The sequence below is a fragment of the Candoia aspera genome, chromosome 3 (assembly GCF_035149785.1).
Source record: "Candoia aspera isolate rCanAsp1 chromosome 3, rCanAsp1.hap2, whole genome shotgun sequence".
Classification (NCBI taxonomy): domain Eukaryota; kingdom Metazoa; phylum Chordata; class Lepidosauria; order Squamata; family Boidae; genus Candoia; species Candoia aspera.
Window position 1 is genome coordinate 148,626,337 of NC_086155.1, and position 27,725 is coordinate 148,654,061.

At 41.2% G+C, this 27,725-nt stretch overlaps 1 protein-coding gene across 4 annotated transcripts in view; it reads left to right on the forward strand.

The window, feature by feature from the left end:
- The first annotated feature begins 5,139 nt into the window (after nt 1-5,139).
- The window catches only part of MBP (myelin basic protein), a 157,555-nt gene continuing 134,969 nt past the window's right edge, over nt 5,140-27,725 (forward strand). For 2 of the 4 annotated variants that reach the window (XM_063299025.1, XM_063299026.1), the window contains exon 1: nt 5,140-5,455. Coding sequence is in view for 2 of the 4 variants with exons in the window: in XM_063299023.1 (XP_063155093.1) it covers nt 5,676-5,761 (86 nt within the window). In the remaining 2 variants the exon portion in view is untranslated. Of the gene's footprint in view, nt 5,456-5,660; nt 5,762-27,725 lie in introns of those variants that run through there. The other 2 variants (XM_063299023.1, XM_063299024.1) reach the window with 1 other exon arrangement.

Sequence of the window (27,725 nt, forward strand, 5' to 3'; positions counted from 1 at the left end):
TACATTGTTGGCCTTTCCCTGTTTACATTTTCTACCTGCTTACAGAGTTCAGAAAATAAGATTCACCACTTGGCAAATTGCTGCCATGTCTTACACCAGAAGAACCAGAACACAAAGCAACGTTCTTCATATGTGGCAGCAAAGCGGAAGGTAACTTGGAGAGTGTCTCCAATTAGCCATTCTGGGATGTCCTGCCAAGTGCTTCCATTCCTTTGGGGCAATTTGTACTGCATCAGCATGCAGAAGGTGATATAGCAGTGTTTCACTGCCGCCAACAAGTGACTTCTTTCTCCAAGGTTACAGAACACTTGGAAAGGATATCAGCATGCAGAAGAGGGCTCTGCTTTGCGAGTGGTATGGTGCAGGTTGTATTTGGCTCCCTGGAGTGGATCTACAGTACAAGGGTCAAAAGGGGAGAATGCCACTGTTTGCAAAATGTCATGCTCTGGTCTACACCCTCAAGATACTGTGGTTAAACAGTACCTGGCCAGGAAGGGGTCTAAGCCACTGATTTAAATGAAAGGGTGAGCTCCAGGTGCATGGACCACTCATTCATTCATTCACTTTATGTCACTGTGGGGTGATTTATGTTACATAGAAATGTAGGCAGGCACGTGGAAGGCAAAGCAAGACTTCTCATGTAAGGGGAGTTCCCATGCTGTAGTAGAATGGGGCCCAGAACCCACCCAGTGTCCTGCTGGGGCACATATGGAGGTCATATGGAGACAACATTGCATTTGTATGACAGAGTGTTTATTGAAAACAAGGTTGCATTTCCCTGATGCAACATTGTTAACATGCCACTGCAGTCATAGGATAGAAGACATAAGGCAGAAGCAGGGAATGGGTTCAGGGCAAACTCCTTTCTTAAATCAGGTTTGAAAGACATTTCCATTCCACTGAAGAGTCCAGAGAAGAAAGCAGTCTGTAGTGATACAGGTAGGCAACATCCCCAACTATGGTAGCTGTGAAAACAACCAATAGAGATAACACTATTCCTAGCCATGGCTGGGGCAATCCAGTGGACCTATGCAGAATTTGTTTGTAAGTAAAGTGAGCTGGATGTGAATCTGGGTTGGTCCCTGGGAGAGGCTAGGGCACACTTATGAATCCTTCTAGCTGCTGCTGGTGGAGATAGTGATAGTGACCTGAGGTGAGTTGATGGCAACTGTCCTCTAATGGTGGGTCCAGGTAGCATCAAGAATATCTGGGAGCATATGAACAGGTGCTAGACCTTGAGGAACCCTATGTTGTCTGCAGGTTGTGATGCCTGCTGAGATCCAGACACATCCCTGAGGAACATTTCTTGCAGAACTTCTGTGGTGTGTCACAGTTCACTTATCTCCTCCCTTTTGTCTGACTTGTTCAGCAGCAGCTGAATTAGCTGTATGTTATTCTACATGCTCAGCCACATGCTCTCCTAGGAGGTCTGTGACCCAACCAGTGCACAAAGGCCTTGACTAGGCATTTGATTAGTGGGTGGCATCTCTTATCAGTTCACTGCAGTGCTAGCTGGGAAGTGGGGGTCATGAATGCTGGATCTCTTGTTTGGAAAAGGAAGTGAGAAATGTTATGCTATGTTATGTTGTGATGCTCTTGGAAAGCCAATTGACAGAACCACAAGAGAAGGACTGAATGGAAGATGGGTGAATGCTGGGGGAAAGGCAGAACAAAGGTTTGCACACTTCCCATGCCACTTGCCATAACTGCAGTCCAGATCCCAGATTAAAATAATGTCTTCTTTTTTCCCCGGGGAGACGGACTTCCTCTGTAATTGTGGCTTCCCTATAGAACAGAATTTTCCCCTGAAGTCTATACAGTTTTCATAAAGCTTTAAAAACCTGGCTCTGCCAGCAGGCCCTCTTTTGGATGCTTATTTATTATTCTTGTTATTATTTTGCTTTTAATCCTTTATAATTTACCTTTTATAAACACAGATGGGCTTTCTCTAGGGCCTGCATTTCCTTCTGCAGTAACAGAGGGCAAATACCATAAGAGCCATTATTCTGAAAGACTCTGCCCTTGGGGAGAAGTAGAAATAGAATCTATGGCCCACATTCTTCTATGCTGCCCTCTTTATGAGCAAGCCAGAAGCCAGAGGATTACTCCATTCATTTATACGCTTCCCTTCCCTTCCCAGAAGGGAAACCCACAAAATCCTATCTCCATTTTCTACTGAAGGACAGCTCTCCTGATGTTACAGCTCAGGTGACAAGATTTTGCTCAGAGGCTATCCAACAGCAAAAGGAAGCAGTAGGTGTATATAGCGACTGTACATAGCTAAAATGTTTGTGTATTTACTGTTCTTAAGTGGCATAGCTTATCTTAACTCTCTTACCTCTTTTTGATTAGCTTTGGGTTTTTTTATAGATTTTTAGACTAACTTTATATGTTATATACTACCTATGTTGATTCAAGTGTTTTACAATAGTGTGTGGCATTTATGTATTGTACTGGTCAATGACCACAATAAATATGAAACTGGAACGGGAACGGAAACTGAAACTAATCCTATTGCTTAAGCTGCCTAGATTTACTTTTGTGGCTGACATGGCATACAAACTGATTGACAGCAAACAACGGATGAAGAAATGGCCCACTGGCAGGCACTGTTTACCACTGTTTACCATGCTGAGTGCTGAGACAGCTGTGCTGGTATCTCCTCTGGCTGCACAGTACAGTATGTTCTTCCTGCTCCAATCCTATTGGACCAAATCCGACCATCACAATACACTCCAGTGCACTGGGGGATGTGTACCCGACTTCCAGTCTCTGATGTGGGGGTGTCTCCTTGTGGTCTTAGTTCTGCTCAGTGGGTGTAGATGGCAGAGGGAATGGCCTTGCAGGACAGGAGGAAGAGCCACTACCAAGGCAACAGGCAGATAAAAGAGACTGAGTCTGGGGCAGAAATGTAACCTGAGTAAACATCTCAGACAGGACCCTCCCCAGTTCTTACAAACATAAAGGGTGGGAGAGAGGGAACACACTTGCAAGATTCTGTTACTATAGCTTTGCAATAAAGTGCTCACGCCTGGACCCTGCATTGCAGGCCACCCTTTTCTTGTACTCCAGTCACAGTGCCTTCATTTTTGTTCCACACTGCATTGCCAAGCATGGTAATGTCCTGGCCTGTAGGTCTGCTGCTATGCATTCAAAACCATTGGGGTATCTGAACTGGAGTTCTTCTTGAACTTTGGCTTTGCCCCAGATTTCAGAAAGAGTGAATGTTGCCTCTTCCTCCATGTGGTCCCATGGCACCTTGGCTATTGTAATGAAGCCTGACTCTGGGAAAGTAGAGGAAGACAGCACAACAGAGGAGCAGAACTGCAGTGGCAAATGACAGGCAAATGGATAGGAAGATGGGCAGCAGAGAAAATTAGTTCAATTGCAGTAGCAATTGGGGTATCGAAGGGGTAACTGCACATCAGAGAAAGGTAAGAATGACCACAGTGTTCCTGTTCTTGAGAGTTCCTCAATGAAAGGGCTGTTCAGTAGCATTTCCATAATCCAGTTCTTTCCATAGTCTCTTCTTATTAGCCACAGCAATTGTTATATCTCCCTGTGTATTCCTCCTCCAGATAGGAAGCCCTACAAAGTGGCACCACTGCAGATCAAAACAGTGGAGCAAAGCATAAGCATCCCAGATATTCCCAAAGAGTCACCTCTGGCCACTCAGTTTGTTTTATGACAAGTAGCAGCCAGCTGCAGTAGGCTTTGGGACTGTGCAGTCATCCAGCTGATGGAACAACAGGAGATTGACATAAATAATACCCACACAATGAATGGGGAAATTACAGAACATCAGTGGAATATCTGTAGCCAGTACTGATGAAATGAAGGAAAAATACATGGTTTTCTGTGGTGTGCATATGTGACTGTTGTGTGATGCTGGCTTGTAGTATACAGTTGACTATAAAGAGGAAGGAGGGAGGGAGGAGGGAGGGAAGGAAGGAAGGAAGGAGAGGGAGAGAAAGATGGAGGGATAAGTGAAGTGGGGATAAGGGAAGGGAAATGTTGGGAAAATGATTCCTCAGTCCAACCCTCACCCAGGCAACCCGTAAAGTTTGCACAGTTGGCCAAGAGAAGGGAGGGGTCCCAAAGTACAGCTTGACAAAGAATAGAAGGTCCTAGGCATTGCTTTGTAGATTGTGTAATCCTTGGATATGGCCCAGTGCACATCATTACACCATACTGTGACTGCATATTGCAACTCACTCTGGGAGAAGATGGATAGTTCATCACTGAACTGGTGCCAGGGTCTCAGCCATGGGCTGCTGTCAGGGTGCAGGTGGGGACATGCAGCCATATCATGCCCAAGCAGTTGCAGGAGTGTCTTTGCACTGGGGATGGTGGCTATGTGGCTGTGCCCCAAGGATCAAAGTGCATCTTACATATAAGGCATCAGCAAGAAGAGCAGTAGCTGCTCGAATCTCCTGGGGGCATCACAGCTGGTGAACTAGAGTCCTTGGCACTGAGACAAATTTTGACTGGCCAAGGTAGCAAGAACCACGGTCTTCTGAGGCATACACGGTCCAGCCCCTCATTTCGCACTGTGCTGAGCTTACCGGAGGAGACATCACAGGAATGGAGCTTTAGTATAAAAGAAACACCTATTTAGTCTTTATGGTCTAACCTCCCGCCTTCTACAGGGAGGCAGTGATGCAACCTTGAACTCTGTACTTTACAGAGGAGGGAGCTCTTTTTACGTAACCGCGAGCGCGGGTGCACTTATTTCAGTCAGCCTGTCTCGCTCTGTTTAGGTGCCCTCCTTGTCACTCTACTGAGTGGGCCCCGCACTTTTGCCCCAAAGTCCTTTAGGGATAGCTGCCGACTTCACATCCTGGGGACGGGGGAGGGCATTTTTCCTGACCCCTAATCCCCCCACACCACAAAGAGAACGGCTCGCTCCGTCCGCCCGCCCCCCCCTCCCCCCGTGTTTACATTCGCGCGTTTCTCTTTGCTCTTCCTGGTTTGCGCTGGAACCGTCCGCAGGAGCCCCACCCCTCGGTGCTCCAGGATCTCCGCGCACCCTTGTGGGCGCGAAGGTGCTTCGGGCGGGAGGTAGCGGGGGAACGGTCGTCGCCGCCGCCGCCGCGAACAGTGCGGTGGATGGCAGCTCCCGGTTGCTCGAAGGAGCCGCTCTGACCCCGTCCCTAGGTGCGGGCTAGTGGAGACATCAAGGACGCCTGTCATTTTGACGGGTCAGCAGCCGCAGGCACGCGCTCCCGCGGGCACTTTCAGGCTACCCTCTAACCTGCCCGGCCAGGGAGAACAAATCTGCTTGCTTTTCTTTTTTTGGACCGACGAGCCAAGGCAGGTCACGCTCCGAGAGGCGAAGGGGAGAAGGAAGAGGTGGCTGCCTCTGGTTGATAAAATTTACGCTACTGAGAGGCAACGGCGACCAAGTTGCGTGGAGCCGATCGGAGGGAGATCGCCCTCAGCCTCATTTCTTCCGGTAGGCTCCAAATCTGACAAGCGAAGCTGCCCTGACCTTCCAGTTTCCAAACGCCGCCTTTTCTCTCTCCTTCTCTTTCTCCCCCTCCCTCTTTCTCTCTCTCTTTCTCCCTCCCTCCCTCCCTCCTTCGAAATTTCCTTCATTGTGTGGGTGAGCTGCGTGGAGGGGAGTCCCCTCTGTCTCCACCCCCGGTCTTCTGGCTCCCTGCTTTGGCTGGTGGATGCTGAAGATCCCCCGGAGCAGGCGAGGCCCAACGGAAAAGAAAGAGGGAAAAGGCGAGCCCGCCAGCACGAGGGAACATCTTGGGTGCGTTCCGAAGATCTTTCTTGTTTTTGCCCGAGCGTTGTCGTCTCCCCGGTGGGGGTTGTCCGAGTCTTTAGAGAAGGAGGTGGAGGGAGGGAAGCGACGGAGCTGAGGATGGGGGGAACCGTGACAGGCTGCCGAATGTCTCTCTGGTGCGGCTTTGGTTTAGCTGGGATTAATGCGATCTCCCACGCCTGAAATCATATATATGTATACAATATTGTGATCTGGCTTGGGGGAAATGGGGATGAAGACTTGTCTAGTGCATTATTTGAAGGATCGTAGGCAGAGAAGACAAGTTTATTGTCTCTTTCCCTCTTGGCCTAAGGTGTGAGAAAGGTTGTTACTCTGCTGTATTGTATACATTGGGGCATAGCCCTGTGGCATTCCCTCTGTGCTCAGTCTTCTCATTTCACTCCATAGCCAGTGTCAGATAACTCGGCCATGGTTGGAGCACGGAGATAGGGGACATTATGGCTACATTCACATGCAGTGCCAAACCAGATCAGTGAATGGCTCAGTGCTGCCTTCAGTACACTAAACTTGGTTAGTACTAATCATCTTCTGTGTGTGTGTCTGTGTGTGTGTGAGATAGCATTTTGTAGAAATTCGGCTGTTTGGGTTACTTTATAGCTTGGTATATTGTGCAGACCCCCAAAATGGGTTAATTCAGGAACCTGTGTTTGGGTTGGGCATTCAACCTGAGTGTGCCTTGTGCTCACTAGAGGTATGATATCTTGACTTGAGACTGCGAGCAAAGAATTTTGGTGGGAAGGCCTTCCAAGTAGGTTTATGATGCAGCTGATGGAGCAGAACAAGGCTTCTCCGATGTCCTACGTTGGATTAGCGCTCCCATCCTCCCCTGACAGGGTGGGCTGGAATAATGAAATTGTAAATGAAATTTCATTCTGAAGGAGAAATGATTCTGTAGAAGAGAAGAGCGTTCAAAAGCAAGAGTGGGAGGAAGTGGCCCCGATCCTTTTTTGCTACTGATTGCAGTCAGTTAATGGAAAGTCCTGTAATTGAGTTGAATGGATGAATGAATGAATGAATGAAGAATGAATGAATGAATGAATGGAAGTAAACTCTGTGCCCAGCCGGTTGTGATTTCTTCTTACTAAAATGGCATCATTAGAAGAATGTGTGTCTGCATGCAAAGTTGGCATGGCAATGATTTCATGAAAATAAAAGCTGGAAATAATCTTCAGCCAAATAGAAAAAAACTGTTTTGACAGGTGTCACGCAATTAAATGAGAAAAGAGGAATTAAGTCTCTTTCCTTCCTCTCTCCACCACCAATGCTACAAAATTTTTCTTCTTTGCTTTGAGGTTACATCTTCCTGTTCTCAAAAGAAAGCAGTTTGGTGGTACTTCTAGATCAGTGACTTTATCTAGTTCCTCTGAATAATAATGATAAGGAGTTCCCGTTATCCTCTTCAGCCGATATGGCAGTGATGTATCTTCCTGGAAGAAAATACCTTTCAACCCATGGTGCGTTAACTGGCGGGCTCTAGGCTTGGCACCTGCAATGGGCTGACCTATCTTTATGTCTCGTTTGGAAACTTCCGAGAGACCACATCACACCTACGCTGTACGTGCCACTTCGTTTACCGGCAAATTACAAAATAGGGTTTTGATTTTTAAAGCTGTGCATGGCTTCCTATGCAGGCTTATTTGCTACACTTGCTGCTTATTTCTCTTGCCAGAGTTTGGGCTCAACAAACTTCACTGCAGCTGCCAGAGGTCTCTGGAATGCTTCCCTTGAAGGGATTGACCATTTTGTTGGATTTTTAAAAGGCCCTAAACCACATCTTTTTTAAACAGGCTTTTACTTGTGCAACAGTTTTTGAAATTGGATGTTAGTATCTCTGGTTTGAACTTTGGCTTTGTTACTGTGAACCACTAAGACATTTGGGTAGTTGGTGGCCTAAAATGTCTTCTTCAGTTGAATTCCTAGACACTTGGTGGATGTATCCGTTTAGTTTTCCTAGCAATCAATGGAAGTAGTTTGTGACTTCTCCTCAGATGTCTCCTGTCAAAGTCTCACCTACAGCCTTGGGAGTCCCATTCAGGTACTAATTAGCTTTGATTCTCTTTAACCTTGTGGGATCAGCCAAGGTCAGCAGTCTGATCTAGAAGTACCACCAAACTGCTTTCTTTTGAAAACAGGAAGATGTGACCCCAAAGCAAAGCCAAAAACCACTCTTGCTACCAGAGTGGACCAACTGGTGGTATAAGAAGTATAATTAACTGTATAAACAAATATTATCAGGCTTTGCAGCTTAACTCCTGTACATCCTGACTGGGTTCAAGCATCCCACTGTGTCATGATTTGCCTAATCATTAACAACACTTGCACAAAATGCTAAATCATAACCCATGGCTTATGGGCATAGTGCAAGGGGACAACCTTTCCTTCTGGGGTGTGTTTCAAAATTATTGCGGGGGGGGGGGTTGGAAGAGGGAAAAGCTGCAGCGAGTGGGATTGGGATTTCCTTGGTTTTCAGAGGGGAGTGATCCTTGTTTTTTAAACATCATTAAAATTACTTTAGGGTTTACATTACAGTTTTTATATGTTTCCTATCTCAGAACGTCAAGATATCAATCTCTAATTTCAACCAGAGGAAGTTTTGGATAATACCCACAAAAGAGTTTAGCGCTGCAGGTTTTCTATCCAGCACTTAGTACACTGTGTGAACTGGGTAACACATTTTCATATGGAGGCAGCCAGACACATGAAAAGGCACTAGTAGAATGCTTTTCAGAATAGTGAAAAATCTTCATTTATGATTCATTTGAGCTGTTCAACTTATTTTTAGCATCATACAAGCCCTATTCATGTCTTATGAATAGGATACTGTAACTCATATAAGAGCTGCCTTTGGGAATTTGGGCACCCTTCATATGTGTGAGTTTCAGTTCCCAGAATTCACAGCAATGGCCATGCTAGCTAGGGAATTCTGGGGGTTGGCAGCTGGAGGGTGTCCAGTTGGGGAAGACTAACTAAGAGGAGTCAGACCATGATTGCTTGTTCCAGCTCCAATATTCCTGTGCAGGCCAGCTCTTCCTTCCTTTTGGCCTCCTTTATTGAGCAGAATTTCTATTCAAATTGTCTTGGATACGAGCAAAAGTTTCCAACTGATTGGAAAAAAAGCAGTCTACTTGAGTTCAAGGAAACATGACTAGTAATTCCACAGCAAGCCCAAGGAGACAGAATACACTGAGCTAGAACTTGTCCTTCCTACATTTATTCCAGTGTCCTATTCAGACACCTTGATAGCCTAAATAAAGCTAACAATATAAATTGGTCATTGTTGCCAACCTTTATTTGTCATAATTCCTTCATGGCATTTCAGCAGACTAGTCTACACTTGTGTAGGGAGCCATGGAAATGGCCTTGGAAAGACCATCCAGAAGCCATCAAAACCACAACAGGTGCAGAAACATCTACTAAACCCAAGGAGGTGGGAAAGTATTAGAAAGGGACTCAGAATGGCTCCCCACTAACTCCCAGTGATGGGGGGGGGAAGGGAAAACACAAGACTTGCAAGATTCTGTTAGTACAGCCTATTTCAGTAAAATATAATTCTAGTCTTCCTGTGGAGTCAGTTTCCTGATCTGGTCTAATCCGTAGGACTGATGACTTGTAATTTAACTCATTTGTTTAGCCTTTCTTCTGAGGCTGGACATTTGCTGCATGCCTTGCTGTTGTTTCATACAGTTGTCATTATGTGCAATTCTGTGGAATCATTTCTCTTCTTTAAGATGTAAGAGTAAGTGAAGTTGAAAAAAAATGCAGAGGGGTAGCTGTGCTGGCCTTTTCTAGTGAAGAAACACAAAGATGTTATGGCAGCTTAAAGGTTATTTCTTTATTATTCCCCTTTATTACTCCATAAACTTTCAATGGACTAATATCCACTTTATTGTACATATGGTGCATTATCCAGAAACAGAATATTTACCCTTCTTTAATGAGGAGAAGAAGTAAAAAAGGTAAAAGGAGCTTAAGAAGGAAATGAACTGTAAGAGGTCCAGGAAGAACTAAACAGTAGCCATTCACATAACAGTACTGAATATTCCACAGTATTCATAAAAGAATGAGATAGCATTGAATCTTACCATGCTTTGAAAGATATATACATTACTTTTACTTCTCTTGTATGTGAGCATGGATTATATTAACAATTGATTCATGTATTGTGTGTAATCAAGTTGGTATCAACTCTTAGTGACCACATAGATAGATTTTAATTCATGATGATCAGTCCCTAACCTCGTCTTTCAAGTCTTCCAACAGTACATTCACTACTGTAATTGAGCCCATCCACCTTGCTGCTGGTTGTCTTCTTCTCTTTCCTTCTACTTTTCCCTGCTTTACAGCCTTCTCTAGAGAGCTAGGTCTTTGCATAATATGTCCCATATAAGATTATTTGAGTCTGGTCATTTCACCTTGAGTGAAAACTCTGGGTTGATTTGTTCAACAATTCATTTGTTTGTTTTCTTGTCTGTTCATGGTATTCTCAGGAGTCTTCTCCAACACCAAAGTTCAAAAGTGTCAATATATTTCCTATCCTGCTTCTTCAAAGTCCATTTTTCGCTTCTGTAGAGTGTCACGGGAAATACCATTGCTTGCACTATTTTGATCTTTGTAGGTGTAGACACAGCACTGCCTTTGAATATCTTTACCAGGGTCTTCATAGCTGCTGTACCAAGTATTGGTCTGTGGAGTGTTTCTTGACTGATTGTTCCTTTACTGTTCATGGTTCATCCTAAAACACAGATCTCAGCTGCAGAAATAAAGTATAGACAGGTGCCAAGAGATCCAGAAAACTCTGAAATCCTTGCTACCAATTTGTAGTTACCTGGACTTTTGCAGCCCAGATCGGTTGGCCCTACTATAAAGTTTACATTAAGCATAGAGCGGGACAGGGTGTAGGAATTTTTTAAAAATCTAATTTTGTTCTATAGGCATGTTTTGTTTGGAAATCTTTCAAAAAACAAAAACATAAAATGAAAAACTTGACAGCCATCTCTCATGTTTATATATCTTTAGGCTATATGGTATTGTAGTTCTGAGTGTCTTGGGTTTATGTTTTGTTTCTTGTATTTTTGCACATTTAAAATGTCAACTGTCTTGATGAATGGAAAAGTAGGATATACACTGGAGGAAGGAAGGAATTGCAGAGCTGATTAAAGTCAATCGTAGAAATCACACTGAAAGCATAGCTTACTCTACAGTATATATCTGATGAATACAATAGTTTTATAACTATTTAGCTAGGATTAAACCTTTGCTGATCTCAATGAAACTTATTGCTGAGTAGACTTACAGAGGATTTCATTATAAAGAAGACCACCTGCACCTACAGCTGGCCTAAGCATACATTTCAAATTCTTTACTATCACACTGATAATTCCAGATTTTAGATATCTGAAATATCACCCAACAAAGAAATGAAGGTGAATTGCTTTTCAAAACACACTAGAACAAAGGCCATTGAATAATAACTAAGCCAAAGAATTTATGACTGAAACAATCACAGTTCCTTTCCTGTCAAATTATGCTGCCATGTTTGGATTATAAATCTCTATTTTTGTAAAGCATCATATCGACAGATGGCGTTATATAAATAGCTATAAAAATAATTGAGTAATCAACTGTTTTAGTGCTGTGTTAAAAATTACAATCTTCTTTAACTTGATAGATAAGCAATTGCTTTTCTTTCTTTTTCCCTAAAGGGAAGAAAATGCCCATGAGACCAGCAGTCAATGAAAAATTGTTGCATGTACTTTTCTTTTGGGTCTTTGTATGAGAATGTTTTGTTTCATTATACAATTATCTGTCTTGGGTCTGCAGCCTCTTGGACTTCCCATGTTTCATTTAATTCCAAGGGAAAATATTATTAGGGAACTCATATGAGATGTTTTAGATCAGGAAGTTTACTGCAAAATGATGAGGACATAGATAACAGAAAAAACAACATCAGTGCTCTCTTCTACTTTCAGGGCTGCAGTGAGTTCAAAACCTGGCATCTAAACATATTCAAAAGTACCCTGAAGGTGGGGTAGAACAATTGAAGTAATTTTCACTAGAGCTGTATAAACCTTTGGGGAAGTGCTTCTTTTCAGTTATAGCTTGACCAAACCAACTTCCAGGGCTGATTTTCAAACCAACATCATGATATTACTTCTAACAGCAAAGGAGAACAATTGTATTGCTTCACTTTGTTCGGAAAACTTTTGGCAACTACTGAAGGGGACAAGTCACTCATCTCCTCCTTCGACAGGAGGAATAGAGGATGTGGTAGAGGATGTGCTGTTCATCTCATATGGCATGGCTCACTTCAATGTTTGATGAGCCATTTTGGAGAGCACATCATTCTGCCATCTCCAGCATGGCCCACACCAGAGCCCAGAGTGGTTTGTACTGAAGCACAACACCCATTCAGATGTCTCTTCTGATTTTGATAAGTGGCATCCAAGAGACAAGGAGAAGGCAACCTGAAGTCCTTCGTCAAAACAAATTACATTCCTTTTTTGCTTGTACTAAAAGAATCACGTTGCCTTGTGATGTGAATGTTTTCACTGAAGCAAATCAAGGTCATCTTGCTTGAGTGTATTTGTCAAAGGTAATTATTTGGGAAAACATAAGATAGCTTTCAGCACAGCCTCACTTCTTTTTTTTTCAAAGAACTTTATTAATTTTCAAAGTATAGTTAAAATACAAAATATAGAATATAGAAAAGACAGAATACAGAACTAAAGAAAAAAAAACTATAAAAGTGCAAAGTTAGAAGAAAAAGAAAGCGACTTCCAACCTTCTCTAATACAGATATAAATGCATTTACAAATATTTATTTATTTATTTATTATTCAAATTTTCTTACCCCCCATCTCCCCCAAGAGGGACTCTGGACGGTTTACAATAAAATTTAAACCACAACAATAACATTAAAATCCAATAAATAAACAATTTACCAATATAAAATACAATGTAATTTTATTATAAACCACCCAGAGTCCCTCTTCTGGGGGAGATGGGCGGTGGCTAAATTTGAGAAATAAATAAATAAATGTAGATAAATATAAAATCCAAGTGGCTCTAAGATGCCAGTCCGGTGGGAGGGGCTCTAAGGCACAAGCCACCCCCCAAAATGGCTACCCACTTTCCTGCCCCAAGAGAGACGGTAGAGCCAAGTCTTCAGGGCCTTCCGGAAGGTCAGGAGTGAAGGGGCCTGCCTCACCTCCAGGGGCAAGATGTTCCAAAGGGCAGGGGCCACTGCAGAGAAGGCCCACTTCCTGGGCCCCGCCAGATGAAATTCTCTTACAGACGGGGTCCGTAACGTGTCCTCTCTGCATGATCGGGTGGCACGGGCCGATGTTATGCGGGTGAGATGGTCCCTCAGGTTGCCTGGTCCCATGCCATGTAGGGCTTTAAAGGTGATAACCAACACCTTGAATTGGACCCAGAAGAAAACTGGCACCAGTGCAGCTCGCACAGCAAAGGTGTTATATGCGCTGATCTAGGGGCGCCAAGAATAGCCCGCACGGCTGCATTCTGGACCAGCTGAAGCTTCCGGATACTCTTCAAGGGTAGTCCTGTGTAGAGTGCATTGCAGTAGTCTATATGGGAGATAACCAGGGCGTGAGTGACTGTTCGGAGGGCTTCTCGCTCCAGGAACGGGCGTAACTGGTGCACAACCCAAAGTTGTGCAAAGGCCCTCCTGGCCATGACTGCCACCTGCTCTTCAAGCAGGAGTCATGAGTCCAGGAGAACCCCCAAGTTACGCACCGGGTCTGTCTGGGGGCAGTGCAACCCCATCCAGAACTAAAGATGACAATTTCCCAGAAGCAGAGGAGCCATCAACCCACAGCCACTCCGTCTTACCAGGGTTCAGCTGAAGCCTGTTGTTCCCCATCCAGGCCCCCACAGCCCCCAGGCACCGAGAAAGGGCCAACACCACATCCCTTACCTCACCCGAGTAATGGAGATGTATAATTGGGTATCATCAGCATACTGATGATATCTCATCCCGTGATGATGGATGATCTCACCCAGTGGTTTCATGTAGATGTTGAATAAGAGAGGAGAGAACCGAATCCTGTGGCACCCCACAACAGAGGGGGTTGAGGGTCAGATCTCTCACTCCCTATCACCACCGATTGAGACCGGCCCTGGAGGAAGGAGGTGAGCCAGCACAAAACCACGCTGCCCACCCCCAACTCCCTGAGCCGCCCCAAAAGGATACCATGGTCGATGGTATCGAAAACCACTGAGAGGTCAAGATGCACTGCCTCCATCCCGCTCCCGCCAGAGATCATCCATAAGAGAGACCAATGCAGTTTCTGCCCCATAACCAGACCTGAAACCTGACTGAAAGGGGTCCAGATAATCTGTTTATTGATATTAATAAAAATATAGTCTCTTATCATTGGTTAAACCTTAATAACATTATTTCTATAAAATCAGACCATTTCATCATCAAAACCCAAAATCAAAGCTTCATTTTTTTCAGACACAAGCAAATAGTCTAAAAGTGGTTGCCAAGTAGAAACAAATCCAGACACAGTATTTTCTCTTATCAACGCTGTTAACTTGACCATTTGGCCAGTTCCATCGATCTTATCATCCATTCCTCCACTGTAGGTATTTGTGGATCATTCCATCTCTGTGCATATAAAAGTCTTGCTGCTGTAATCATATATAAAAGCAAAGTCCCATGTTGTTCCTCAAGCTGTTTTTTCATCAGTCCCAAGATAAACAGTTCTCGGTTTTTTTGTAAGTCCACTTTAAGGATCTTTTGAATATTGACATATATTTGATCCCAGAATTTTTTAGCCTTGTCACAACTCCACCAAAGATGGTAAGAAGTTCCTTCACCAAGGGAACATTTCCAACGAACAGGCCTGCAACTAGGGTCTGTGTCACCCAGGACAAACATGGGTTCCGTGCTCATTTTGGCACCCCCCCAGCTCAGCGCCCGGGGCACATGCCCCACTTGCCCCCCCCCCATAGTTGTGGCCCTGCCAACAAACAGCACAGCCTCACTTCTGACTGAAGTCTGTATGGCCCAGTTACATGCTTCTTTTTCTGCCCAAAGATAGCACAGTAGCTAAAGTACAGAAGGCTTCTAATGTAGTTACATTGCTGGCAGACCTGAAAGCTGACTTACCCTTATTGCTTCCCATGTTAAAGTTCTGTAAGGCCTACCTAGTAGTGATAGAAGTGTCCTAAAGTAGTCATCCGAAACAAGCTAGAAGACCGTTGTAACTCTTTCCACATACAACTTTAGGAGGCAGAGAAATCTGCAATATTGGTTTATATAACACAGTATCTGGCAGAAAGCTATGGAGAAATATTGTGATTCTTTTAAGATAATGGACTAATAACATGTAGTTTCGTTGACCATGTGTTACATTGTTAAACTTTAGGAAGTGTCCATTTTAAAATGGCTACAGAATGGTGAAAGACGGGCTATCAGATCTTCCATGTTTTCCATCTTAACAATCATCATTAAAAGCATTTGAATAGCACTTGGAAGAGTGGGGGTGAGATCGTTAATGAAAAATGAGCATTAATACTGTAGATCTGGCACCTAAAGTGGTTTGTAGCCCTATTTCTGACCATAGTTCCTTAACACAGAGCATTCTTTCAGAGAATAATAACCTGAGTATATTTACCACATAAATATCTTTCCATGTAGTTTGTGATACTTCTAAACATGCCTGCATATCACTCTATGATTTTATTTTCTTGGCATTGCAAGACTCAGACTAAACCACAAGTCACATTCATATGTCATGCTAAGCTTGATCACTGCTGCTTGATTTCCTGATCCTGTAGAAGTGGCTATGTAAACAAATCAAGAATTCTGGCTAGAATTGGGAGTTATCCCTTGTTTTTGCTTCCAACTCTTTCTTGTTTTAGGAGGAAATAAACCAGAGCTGCCAGTCTGCACACTGTACTAACCAACTAAAGAATGATTTACATGATTTATCCAGCCATCCTCACTGGGGAGATGAAGTAACGAGCATAGATCAAATAGCATGCACCAGCAACATGGTGCTCTGCTCACACAAAAGGGACATGTTATTCTCTTTGTGAACTGTGTATTCAGGATTACATGAATAAATGTTGTATCAGCGGTGCTGAGTACACTCTCTTCTCAGAAAACCTTATTTATGGGCTACACAGTATAGTTCAGGTTCTCCTCCAAAACATGCATTCTCTTGGCAAGCTCTGCTGTGTTTTTCAGAAGAATGTTAAGTCATAACCAAATTTCTTTGTGCACCCGCAGGCAGGACTGGTGAAGCTAAGCCTTGTGGTAAGAACTTGCAAAAATTACAGTGACGAATGACAGAAGGAAAAAGAGAGCCTCTCAGTGTGATTAGAGTTTGTCACACAGTAATGCAGCCTTCCCAACCCATCACGTTTGAGATTCACAATGGATAGTGTGGACTGGAAATGCTGGGAGGTGCAGTTCAGCATATTTGGAGGAGCCCAGGTTGAGAGGCTGTATTAACCTGTTACCCAGCTGTCAATCTGCTATAGATGAGAAAATCACAACATCTTTTGGAATGTAGGAGGACAACACTCAAGAACACTCAAGTTGAACTCCACACATCTTCAGGTGGCCAAGGTTGAGAAACACTGTTCTAGAACCACCATTACACAATTGAGAGGCTGGACTAGAAGAATTATCAGGTTAAAAAGGCTGTTGAAATCCCCTCTGATATAATCATTAAAAGCATGACTCTCTTTGCCGATTGGTCTCTTAATATCACTGCTCACATGCCCGCAGGGTAAAGCTGCATGTGACATATAGCTTTGTATAGCTTCAAATAGCCGGGGAGTGGGAGCAGGCACTGATTCAGATTGTAACCATGGCTTTCGCCACCATTCTGGTCCAAGTGTAAATAGTGAGTGGAGGAGCTTGTCTCCTCTTTGGAATCTTTTAGCTAAAAATATCTGCTGTGCTAATTACTTGTTAAAACAACATGTAGGGCAACAACAACGGCATCTATAGTGGGGTTCAGAAAAGTCAAGATCGCAGTTCCACAGTGAAAATCCCATCTCTTTTTTACAGGCATTGCATGCACAATGAACTTTGAGAAGGGCTTTTATCACATGGCCACCATCTGGAGTTGTTTCACACACACACACCCTCCAATGCCTCTATTGTTGACTTACATGCTGCTTTAATAAGTAGCTGGCAAGAGGAAATCTGACCATACAATGTCAGATAACAATTTTGGTAGTTTTAAGGCTGGTATTACCATTAAGTAAGTTTAAAAACCAGATCTTGGAGGATGCTCATTGTAAGTTGTTTATTCCTCCCTGAGATGATTTTATTGCAGTTGCCTCCAACTAATTGAATAAGTTGTTCCTTAAGCTGTCAATAATGGTATTTTTCTGTGCAAGACAAGTCAATGAAGAGTAGAGCTTGCTGAAACCAGTTATTTCCAATAAATGATATTTCTGTCTCCATGTTAGCTAGTGAGACAAAGGCAGCTTTCAATGAATAGAAATACTTGTGTAATGTGACTTAGTTTATAAAAGGACAGACTGGGGTTTTAACCTATATGCTTGTTTTAGCCTGGGAGTTTTACAGAATAAACTTTTTAACTGCCTTGCAATTACAAATGTGGACCTGTGGTGATTTGGGACAGATACTGTTTCTAAAATTCATTCATGGATTAGATAAGCTTCTGAATATTCTGTTAGTTTGTGTATTATTGAACTTTGGCTACTTAATTCATGCTCTAGAGAGATACTGTAACAGGTTTGAAGAACAATAAACATAGGCATAGTCAAAGGGACAGATCTCTAGACAAGGTTGTACTCAAAAAATGTATTTACTAAAATAAGGATCATTCAGTTCAGTGGACTTATTCCCGTCAGACTACATGTGCTAAGCATAACACATCTACTCTGTAAACAGAAAAATGTAGTATTTTACAGCTTCTTTCTTTGCTGATAGCTGCATTAGTGTGTATGTAGTCCTTCCATACGTTAGACTTGAAATAAGTTTGCTATCTAGAATATATTGTCTTTCAAACAATGGTTTGGACAGCTAATGAACTTGGTGGTTGAAAACATGTTGGCTTCTTATTTGAACTTGCTTTGTTAGCCTTTTTCAATTGCACAGAAATCTTTCACAATATACAACTCATTGTAAATGATGTACAAAAATTTCAGTGTGGCAGCAGTAAATTATTGTTGTCATCAGACAAGCAGAAACAGTGGCCTATTCGACAGATCAAGTGATTGATCCTTCATTGAGGTTCATGTAATTGCTTTATTTTTAAATTATCACTGAATTCCGCATTCCATGTGCTTTCAAGTTTAATGTTATTTTCTCCAAAATAAAAACAATGGGACAATTATTTTCATGTAGTTGTGCTTGGATCTTCTTTTTGTATTTACAGTTTCAGAAGCTATGACTTTTATGTTTTTCCAGTGTGATCTTCAGTAGTACTGTATGGAAGATTATGAAAATGGCCAACAAGGCAGTTGCAAATAAGATTAACCAATGGTCACCAATATTCTGTTCATTATTGTGTTGGCTTCTTGTTTAGTTCAGCTTCAGCTCTCAGGGCTCTTTGTGGGATACCAAGCAAATATGCTAATAATCACCATCTGGCTCTATTTCATTTCTTCCATCATCTGATCTCTTTCTGTGTATTGCCATAGGTGTGAAGGTTTCTGGAAGAGTAAAAGCATAAAGGACATCCTTTTTTTCCTCAGTCCTGAAACATTCCCTTCTCATCCTGTACCCGATCATTTAATTGCAATTGGAGTGGGATTTCTGGACCCCAGAGAAGAACACAGTACCTAATACCTCCAGATTTGGGGATTATACCTCTATAATCTTCAGAAAGCAGAGACAGTGGCTGGGGATTATGAGAATTTCCATCCCAAATATTAATAAGTTAGTAGGTAGCCTATGCATAAGCTTTTAGGGATTCAAGCAGGCTAACTGTGCCCATTTTCCATGATACCCAGTTCATGAACATGGCTTGGCCTTTTCTTTGACTATATTGGGCTTTTGGAAAATATTCACCTTTTAATTTAAGTACAAATGTTTTCTTTTGTATCCAGAAGCCTCCCAATTATGTACAAACATACCATAATTTTGTAGCAGTCTATTCTCTTCCTAACTGGTAGACTTCAGTCCAATCAAACTCTATATTAAAGACAAGAATGACATTAAACTATGACATTCTGCTGAGTAGCAACAAATAAAAGAATGTTGGGTTTGAGTGAAGGCAAAAGGGATATATGAGTCATAAAACATCTGAAATGAAGAAAATATAGAATAATAAAAGATAAGAGAGCACTGAGAACAAATATTAAGTTGATTAAGACAAACTATAGGGATTTTCAGGAAGTTCTGAAGAATGAAACAGATATATAGTGTCCTGGGGCTATTTGGCAAGCAGATTTGATGATAATCTGATGGTTTCTTTTTATATTTGACATTTGTTTTGTATAGAAATGAAGTGTACATCATTGGCAGAGAAGAACTCAGATTTCCATTACTATACTTATGCCATTAGGCTGAAACTGACACCTAAATGCAAACTAGTAATATAGTGGAGAATATATGCAGCTCAGGATTGGATTGTTGGGTGCTTGATGGTTTTTTGAGCCAAGAACCCAACAAACTGGTAATGATAGCATATAGCAAGCTGCATCATGGTATGTTTTGAAAGCTGATAAATTTGTCTTTCTAGGAAAGTATCTCATTATCACTGGAATAGGTTGATATCATTAACTTAATGATAAAATAGCAAGGCTAAAGTTAATTTGGAGGCTGGATGCAGAAGATGTCCTTAAAAGGATCTAAGCACTATGGACTATTGAAACCCAGAGTGCATAGAAGAAGTTTTCTGGGAAGTCCCAGCACATTCCATCCATCCTGTTATTCTCAGCTCGTTTTTCAGTTATATTTCGCTGACTGTTTCTTTAAAAAGTTGAGGTTTTATTTATTTATTATTTATTTATTATTTCAATTTATATAGCTGCCCATCTCAAATACGAGACTCTGGGCAGCCTACAATGATTAAAAACAAGTCAAAAAATGGAATACAATATAAAAACATTATAAACTATATAAAAACCATATAACATAATCAGTAGCTGAGTTATAAAAACAATGAACAGCACTCAACATAGCCACCATACAGGCTCTATTACACACCTGGATTTCCAAACCAGGTCTTTAAGGCCTTACGAAAGGCCAGTAAGATTGGGTTAATCTGATCTCTGGACGAATGATGTTCCAAAGGGTGGGCACCATGACAGAAAAGGCTCATTCCTGGGCCCTGCCAGATGGCATTTCCTAGTAGATGGAACACAGAGCATGCTTCTCCTGCCAGACCTAAATGGGATCTAAGATAGATGTAACCAGGCAGAGGCGGTCCCTCAAAGGTTGCATATTTGTACTCTTGAATGTGTTATCACCATAGCCTTTAGTAACCATAGACTGACACACTGATTTTTATTGTTAATAAGAACTATGGTTCCTTAGTATGTGTGTTCATATTATAATTCTACTTAAAATGAAGAGGAATTGAAGGGATTCTGGATTTTTTAAAAATATAAACAATAATACAGATACTTCATACACGTACAGAACATTTAGCTAAAAATGGGACTGAACTGTATCGAAAATGGAGTGGCATTCAGGTATTGTGCCTTTTTTAAAGAAACAATGTTATTTAGTCCATTTGTATTAAATACTGTGGTAGATCAAAATAAAACTTTCAGGTAAAAATATAAGATGTACCTGTCTGTACTCCAAGCTTTGATCACTTAATTATTCATGTGAACAGAATGTTTGAACAGCATGTGTAGCAGCTTGCAAAAGAATTGCTCAAAGGAATGTTTCAGCAAGTTTTATTGATGAGATCACTTCTTCACTTGCATTGGGTGTGGTCTTGTTTGGGATATGATGGGAAAGAGGTCACAGCAGCTGTTAATGTTTGAGAAAATTTCTGATAAAGCCCACCCTACTATAACATAATATTGTAAGCAGAAAGTGCATTTTTCAACACCAAACTAGCAGGACAGGGTTGCAGGACTGAGCAAATCATCTGACAACATACATTTGATGTCCCTGGTGAAATGTTCACCAGCAATGGTAGGACTAGGAGGCCTGATGAAAGAAAGAAGTGAATGTATGAATGGAACAAATGAAATAGGACACCTCTCAGTATATGCAGTTGATCAGACCAGGATCAGATGGTTCAGGTTAGGGTAATAACTCTTTTTCTATGGAAAACTTTTAAAGTTGTGGACATGGACTAAATGATAGTCCCATGTAGCCCCTCCTACATGATGGTTGAAGAGAGCTGGGGTAGTTAAGAAATTGTTTTGGTTTTTAATGGGATTTTATTGGAATTTTACTGTGTTTTTATTTGAGTTTTTATTGTATATTTATTCTGTGTTGTAAACCGCCCAGAGTCCCTCCGGTCGGAGGAGATGGGCAGTGACAAATTTGATAAATAAATAAATAGTGTCAGGGTACATTGTGTCTGTTTGAAATGTATGAAGTACTTGTTAAAGAAGATAAGGTACATCTTTTCATTATTGTATGTGTTCATTCCAGATAAAGGGGACAGTTTAGTGAATTCTGGAAAAACAGACAGATTTGAATTGATTTTTGACCTGTCTTCTAAGGTTTATTTCTTAAACAGATGTATGCTGAACATTATTCTGCTGATCACCTTAAAATCCTAGAAGATACTATATTTCTAATTGACAGTTAAGCCTTGGCTGGATAGAAGGTTGAGCAAGTCCTAAGGAACACATGGTGATTTGTTTCATCTTCTAGGACAGGGTTTCTCAACCAGGGTTCCATGGAATCCTAGGGTTCCACGAGAGGTCACTAGAGGTTTCCTGGGAAATCACAATTTATTTTAAAAATAATTTCAAATTTGGGCAACTTCATTTAAAGAGGTAAGTTTCATTCTTTATTTTTAGGGTTAGGGTTAACACTGTTAATGCATCTGTGCAGGCCAACACATGACACAAATATAATAATTTTGTAACTTCTGGCCTGTATTTGAGGCCGAAAGTGCAGGGGTTCCCTGAGACCTGAAAAAAATATTTCAAGTGTTCTTTCAGGGTCAAAAGGTTGAGAAAGGCTGTTCTAGGACATACAATACCTGGTAAGCATCTGAGGTCATAGAAAAGAGCAAAATTATCTTGGCAGGAATGTTGAATCTACTTTTTGTAAGTTGGTTGAAATAAAAGGGACAGTTCAGTGAATTCTGGAAAAAGAGAGAGATTTGAATCTGTCTCTTTTTCCAGAATTTTTCTGGATTCTTTTCTGGATTCTTGCAATGATCAAAATCAAGCACAAGAATAGCTGATTTCAGAAGGAGTTGGGCAGCTAATAAATTTAAATAAATAAATAAAACCACATCCTCCAATCTAGTGGGTTTCAGTCCTGTTGTCTTCAGCTCCTGTAATCCTAACCATAGTCCCCATATATGGAATGCACCAGATTGGAGAACACTGATATAAGAAGGTGATTTTTAAAACTATGTTGTAACAGCATACAGCTTACAAACTCTACCAATTTGTAGCTATTCAGTAAGCACTGACTCGCCTCTTCTCTTCTTTTCTGTTCTGCATACAGATTCCTTTCCTCATGAATTCATATTGTTTGTCTCCTGTCCATGAATTTGCCTTTCAGTAGTAGCTGAAGAAGAAACATGGTTGTGGAAAGGAAACTAATGTCTTAGCCATTGCTGATTGCAAGGAATTAAATTGATCATATAAGCATGAAAAGCCAAGGGGCAGATTAATTGTTCAGAATGCAAGTATGTTCTGCATGATCCTATACATCATTTCAGTAAGATAATTTTTTGACATGGAAGGCAACAGAATAATTTCTGGTCTTGCAATATGCACCAACATAATTTGTCACAACTGATGCAGACCGTTTGTGTTACAAAACTGTAAATCTGTATCTGCTAATCTGAGAATATAATTTCCTAAACTTGGTAGCACTCGTTTGTGAATAAGCTTGAGTATGACCGCACCGTAAGTTGCAGTTCTCTGACCATTTCCTAATATACAATACCCACTGAACTTGTTAAATATGAATATCATATAAGATCATTTAATGCAAGCCTCAAAGGACATCTGTACTCATCTTTATAGAATAGCTCATCCTCTTGGAAAACAGATTTTCCTGGCTATCCATAAGGTCTTAGAGGAATGTGAAAACTTGTTTTCGCTGGCTTGACTTCAGAGTTATGAAACTAAAACATGTGGGATAGCTGCCTTTTGCAGTTTCTTTTTGTTAGGACACAAAAGTTGATTGTCAACTGCCATGTCACAAGAGAGCTACTAAGCACTGCTTCCCTCATAGTTTGATTGGGACATCAGTGGATAGCCTTACAGGATGAAAAATGAAGATAACACAGTGCTGAGTCATTCTAGCTTTTGAATGTTCGAACATTGGAAATGTGATTGACTGAAGCATTTACATGCTCCCTTTCAAAACAAAGCATGTGTCTTAGTTTTGAAAGACACAACCTTGAAATCAAGCCAACAGAAACTTGTTTTTACAATCCTCTAAAACCTCTTAGAATACCAGGAAACTCTGTTTTCCAAGGGAATGGAACTGTTACAGACATATAAATCCAGCAGAAAGTAGGGGTTTTACATGGGCATTTGCAGGGGGAAGCATCAAGAGAGGAAGCAATACCATGTGTGTTATCAGGCAAATGATGCAAATCACAAGCTTTGCATTATCTGTGACATTATCATGGCTTCTAATAGATACCTTTGTGTTTGCAGTCAAAGTATTCCATTAAAATTCTTCCTAGGAATTTGCACTGGAACTCATGATTTGTGCTGTCTGAACCACCAGTTTGTGAGACAGAATGTCTCTCAAGCTTTCCATCTTGATCACAGTTTGTCATGCTTCTGATTCTTGACTTTGGCTTTTTCACTGTCAATGGTATGTTTTCTAGATCTCCTATAGATCTAAGAAATCATACCAAATTATTTTCAAAAGTTTACAAACAGGACTGGATTGTTTGGATACAGGTAGTCCTCGACTTACAACCATTCATTCAGTGACCATTCGAAGTTAGGGCAGTGCTGAACAAAGGGACTTAAGACCAGTCCACAGAGTTAAAGCTGTTGCAGCTCCCCCACAGCCACATGATCAAAATTTGGGCACTTGGCAGCCCGCTTGCATTTATAACCACAGGGGCACTTCACCTCCCCCCACCTGCCTATCTCCCTCCCCATCTTTGCCCTTTTGGGTGCCCTGCACTCCGCCACATACCCCTGCTGCCCCTGTTGCTGCTGCTGCTCCCAGCTGACCCAATGGCCAGCAGCTTCCAACATGAGCTGCAGAACGCACACTGGAAGTGCCCCTGGAGAACTGGTCTGCGGGTTCCAAATGCTGACTTTTTAGTTCAGTCATCCTTCATCCCTAGTCACTGTCATTTGGAGGCTGCATATTTCCCCACTCCTTTTATAAGGAAATGTGATTATTCAGCCTATTTTTTTCTCTCTAGCTTTTTTTCACAAAATAGGTAGGGAGATGGTCTTAAAAAGTTTGAAAAGTAGTGAGTCTTGCTACAGTCAGATGTTTCTTCGTTTAGTCGCTTCCAACTCACATGATAGCAATTGCTACAGTGTTATAAAATGTTAACTAGCCAGTAATGAAACCAGATTCCAAAGCTGTATGGGTATAAACAGCACAGAAAGTAGAGTCTTCATTTCCCCTGCAGAATTCTAGCTTTTAGAGAAAATCTCCTTTAGCACTGATTTCTCTTTTGTGTCTTTGCTTTATGGAAGCTTTATGTGTGAGGACCTATGAATTATAAGTATTAATTGATTATAGTTTGTAATTGTACATAAAACTGGTCAGTTGGACTTGGATCTGCCCAGTTGTTATCTATTTAGCTACAAATCTTCGAATTATTCTCTGTAGCCAGCTTCATTTGAAATACATTATAGGATGAGGCCCCAGGTTTTAGTATTTCAAAGGAAAACAGTACCTCCCAGTGAAATTAAAGTCTGTAAGGTTTATTATTAAAAATTTAGCTATCTTATCTTGATGTTTTTCTTCTCCCCTGCTCTTCTCCCCTCCCAAGCCCATATAGAGTGCTTACTAGTGAAAGCCCATGATTTCAGTTTTGGGAGTCTTGGCTAAGGAAATGTTGATCATGGCATGGTTTATCCTGTGTTGATTTAAAGAGGAAGATAAAGTCACCACTGCCACCAACCCAACAAAAAACTTTATGATGGTACACGCATGATCATGTTGAGCCATCCTATAAACCTGGCCAAAATAGTGGCTACAGAAAGAAAATTAAAAAAATATGCAAATTAATATATTAGATGCTGATCTGCTCAGAACTGAATTATTTATTTAACCCTTCTTATTTACATGAATATATAAAGTTCAGACTTAATACTACTTTAAGTTCAAATGGAAAGAGAGCCAGTTTGGTCTAGTGGTTAAGGTGCTGGGCTAGAAACCAGGAGACTGTGAGTTCTAGTCTTGCCTTAGGCATGAAAGCCAGCTGGGTGACCTTGGGCCAGTCACACTCTCTCAGCCAAACTTACTTCACAGGGTTGTTGTTGTGGGGAAAATAGGAGGAGGAAGCTATGTTCACCGCCTTGAGTTATTTATAAAAATAATAAAGGCAGGATCAAAATAAATAAATAAATAAAACTTAACTTACTATGGTTGTGCTTAACTCCAATTGATTTTGATAGTTCTGTTTATTCAGGACTAAATCTGGATTTGGGGAATGTTGTGCATTTCATTCTGAGAACCGAGCAACTGAATTATGACTTAGATTGATTTAAGATCAACATCTGTCTGTTTAATTAGAATTTTAGCATGTGTATTTATTAATATTAATAAACATTTAAAACTTTGGGTAGCTATGAAAGTGACAGATTGCACTGCCTGGTAAGCAGCCCATAGTGCCTATCTGGAAATAACATTTTTCTAGGAGGATTGGAATACCGGATGTCTACATCAGTCTTTGAAGAATTATTCTAGAAATAAAGATGGTTTAAACTCCATAAAAGAATTTAAGATTGCAGTATTCCTAGTAAAGCTAATGTTGCTAACTCAGAATCCAGGCACTAGTTGAATTGTTGGAGATATTTGTAAAGACCATTCAGAGGTTTACCATGGACAGTATATGATAGCCCATCTTCACTATTAAGTCCAGTAAATCAGCACCTCCTCCCTAAAAGGAAAAAAAAAACCTTTTAGATCAGGCTGCTACCTACAGATTAACTACAACTTTCATTATCTCCAGTGGCCCTGCTAGCTAGAGATAAGATTGTGGTTCATTATAGCTGGAGGGCACCAGTTTGGGAATGTCTGTGTTAGCCAACTGAAGATGTATCAACTGTTAGCTTTTTATGTTAGGAATGGAAATAATTACCATAAATAGAGATGGCAGGAGTTTAAAAATGATTTAAACATTATAACTGGCTAAGTCTTTTTCTCAAAGTTATGCTAAAACTTCTAACAATCTATTATTTCCTTTTGTTTGTTTGTTTGTTTTTACTGACACACTGTTAAAAAAACTGGGCATCCTCTTCCAACAATGACCTTAACCATTAAATGCTGTAGGTTTTCCCTGCCTTCCTGGATAGCAGGAGAGAGGGCACCATATGCATCTCCAGGGGAAGTCTATTCCTGAGGGTTGGCGCCATAGCAGATTCATTGGCTCTTCCTTCCCCCTTCCCATAACGAAACTTCAGCATCAGTACTCAGGATGAATGGATAAAATGGGTAGCTTCTAATATCCAACTGACCAATTGGTAGGAGACTTGATCAAGTCTCTTCCAGGGAATTTCTCTATGTACTTTGTAAAGATAGGTCGTCAAGCACAGTCAGCTTGAATGTATGGATTTTGGTACCTAAAAATGTTTCCTGGTCAGGGAATCTTGAAGGAATAGCAAAGGAGTTTGCATTATAACACTAAATTAATGCATCCTGAAAAGAACTAAAATGTTGTCTGTGGCTATTACAGGTAGTCTTCACAACCACAGTTGAGCCCAGATTTTCACTTGTAAGTCATAAAGGTTGTTAAGTGAGTCCAGACTCATTTTACAACCTTTTTTTTTACTGCAGTTGTTAAGCAAGTCACAGCGGTCATTAATTGATTCAAGATCAGGGCTTGTGGTTTCCTTCAGTTGTTAAGTGAACAGTGTGGTTGTTAAGTGAACCAAGAGTTACTTTGCAGTACTGTGGGGAGGCAGAGTATGATATGTTTTCCACCAAAACATGACTATGGAAATGCTTCTGTGGCTACAGTAGTATTATTTTCAGTTAATATTACTAGTTGATTATTAAAAACCTTTACTGTAAGGTCTACATAGGAATCTTTGTTCTACAGTACAGTACTAAACAGGTTTAAAGGTACAGTACTGTACAATACTGTAACTTTTTTTTCCTGCTGTAGTAAACTGCAGCTTTTGTTACTGTACAGTACTGTATATAAATCTGATTTTTATAAAACAACTGTTTTAAAAACAGTAAACCAGCATTCAGTATTGTTAAATATAATTAAAAATTAGGCAGTCAGAGGATGGAACATGCATGCCACCATACAAATCTCTACGTGTTAAACAAAATCTGGGAAAACATGCATGCTACCATATAAATCTCTACTTAAGTTAAACAAAAACTGGGAAAAAATTAAAGGCAAGCATAAGTTAATATAGTACTTACCTTTCTTGTACAATAAGGCACACACAAAGCTCCCTCTGCCAGCTGCTAAATCACAGGAAGTAGTGCGGCCACGTGACCAGGCCTGCTGCCTCAAAAATCCAGCGTGGTCAGCCTGGAGGACTTCCTGGTACCATGGGGCAGTCATGTGACCCAAAATGGCAGCTGCTTCCGAGATGGCCGAATCTGGGTCATGTGATCACGGAGGCCTTGTGAGGGCTGTAATTTCAG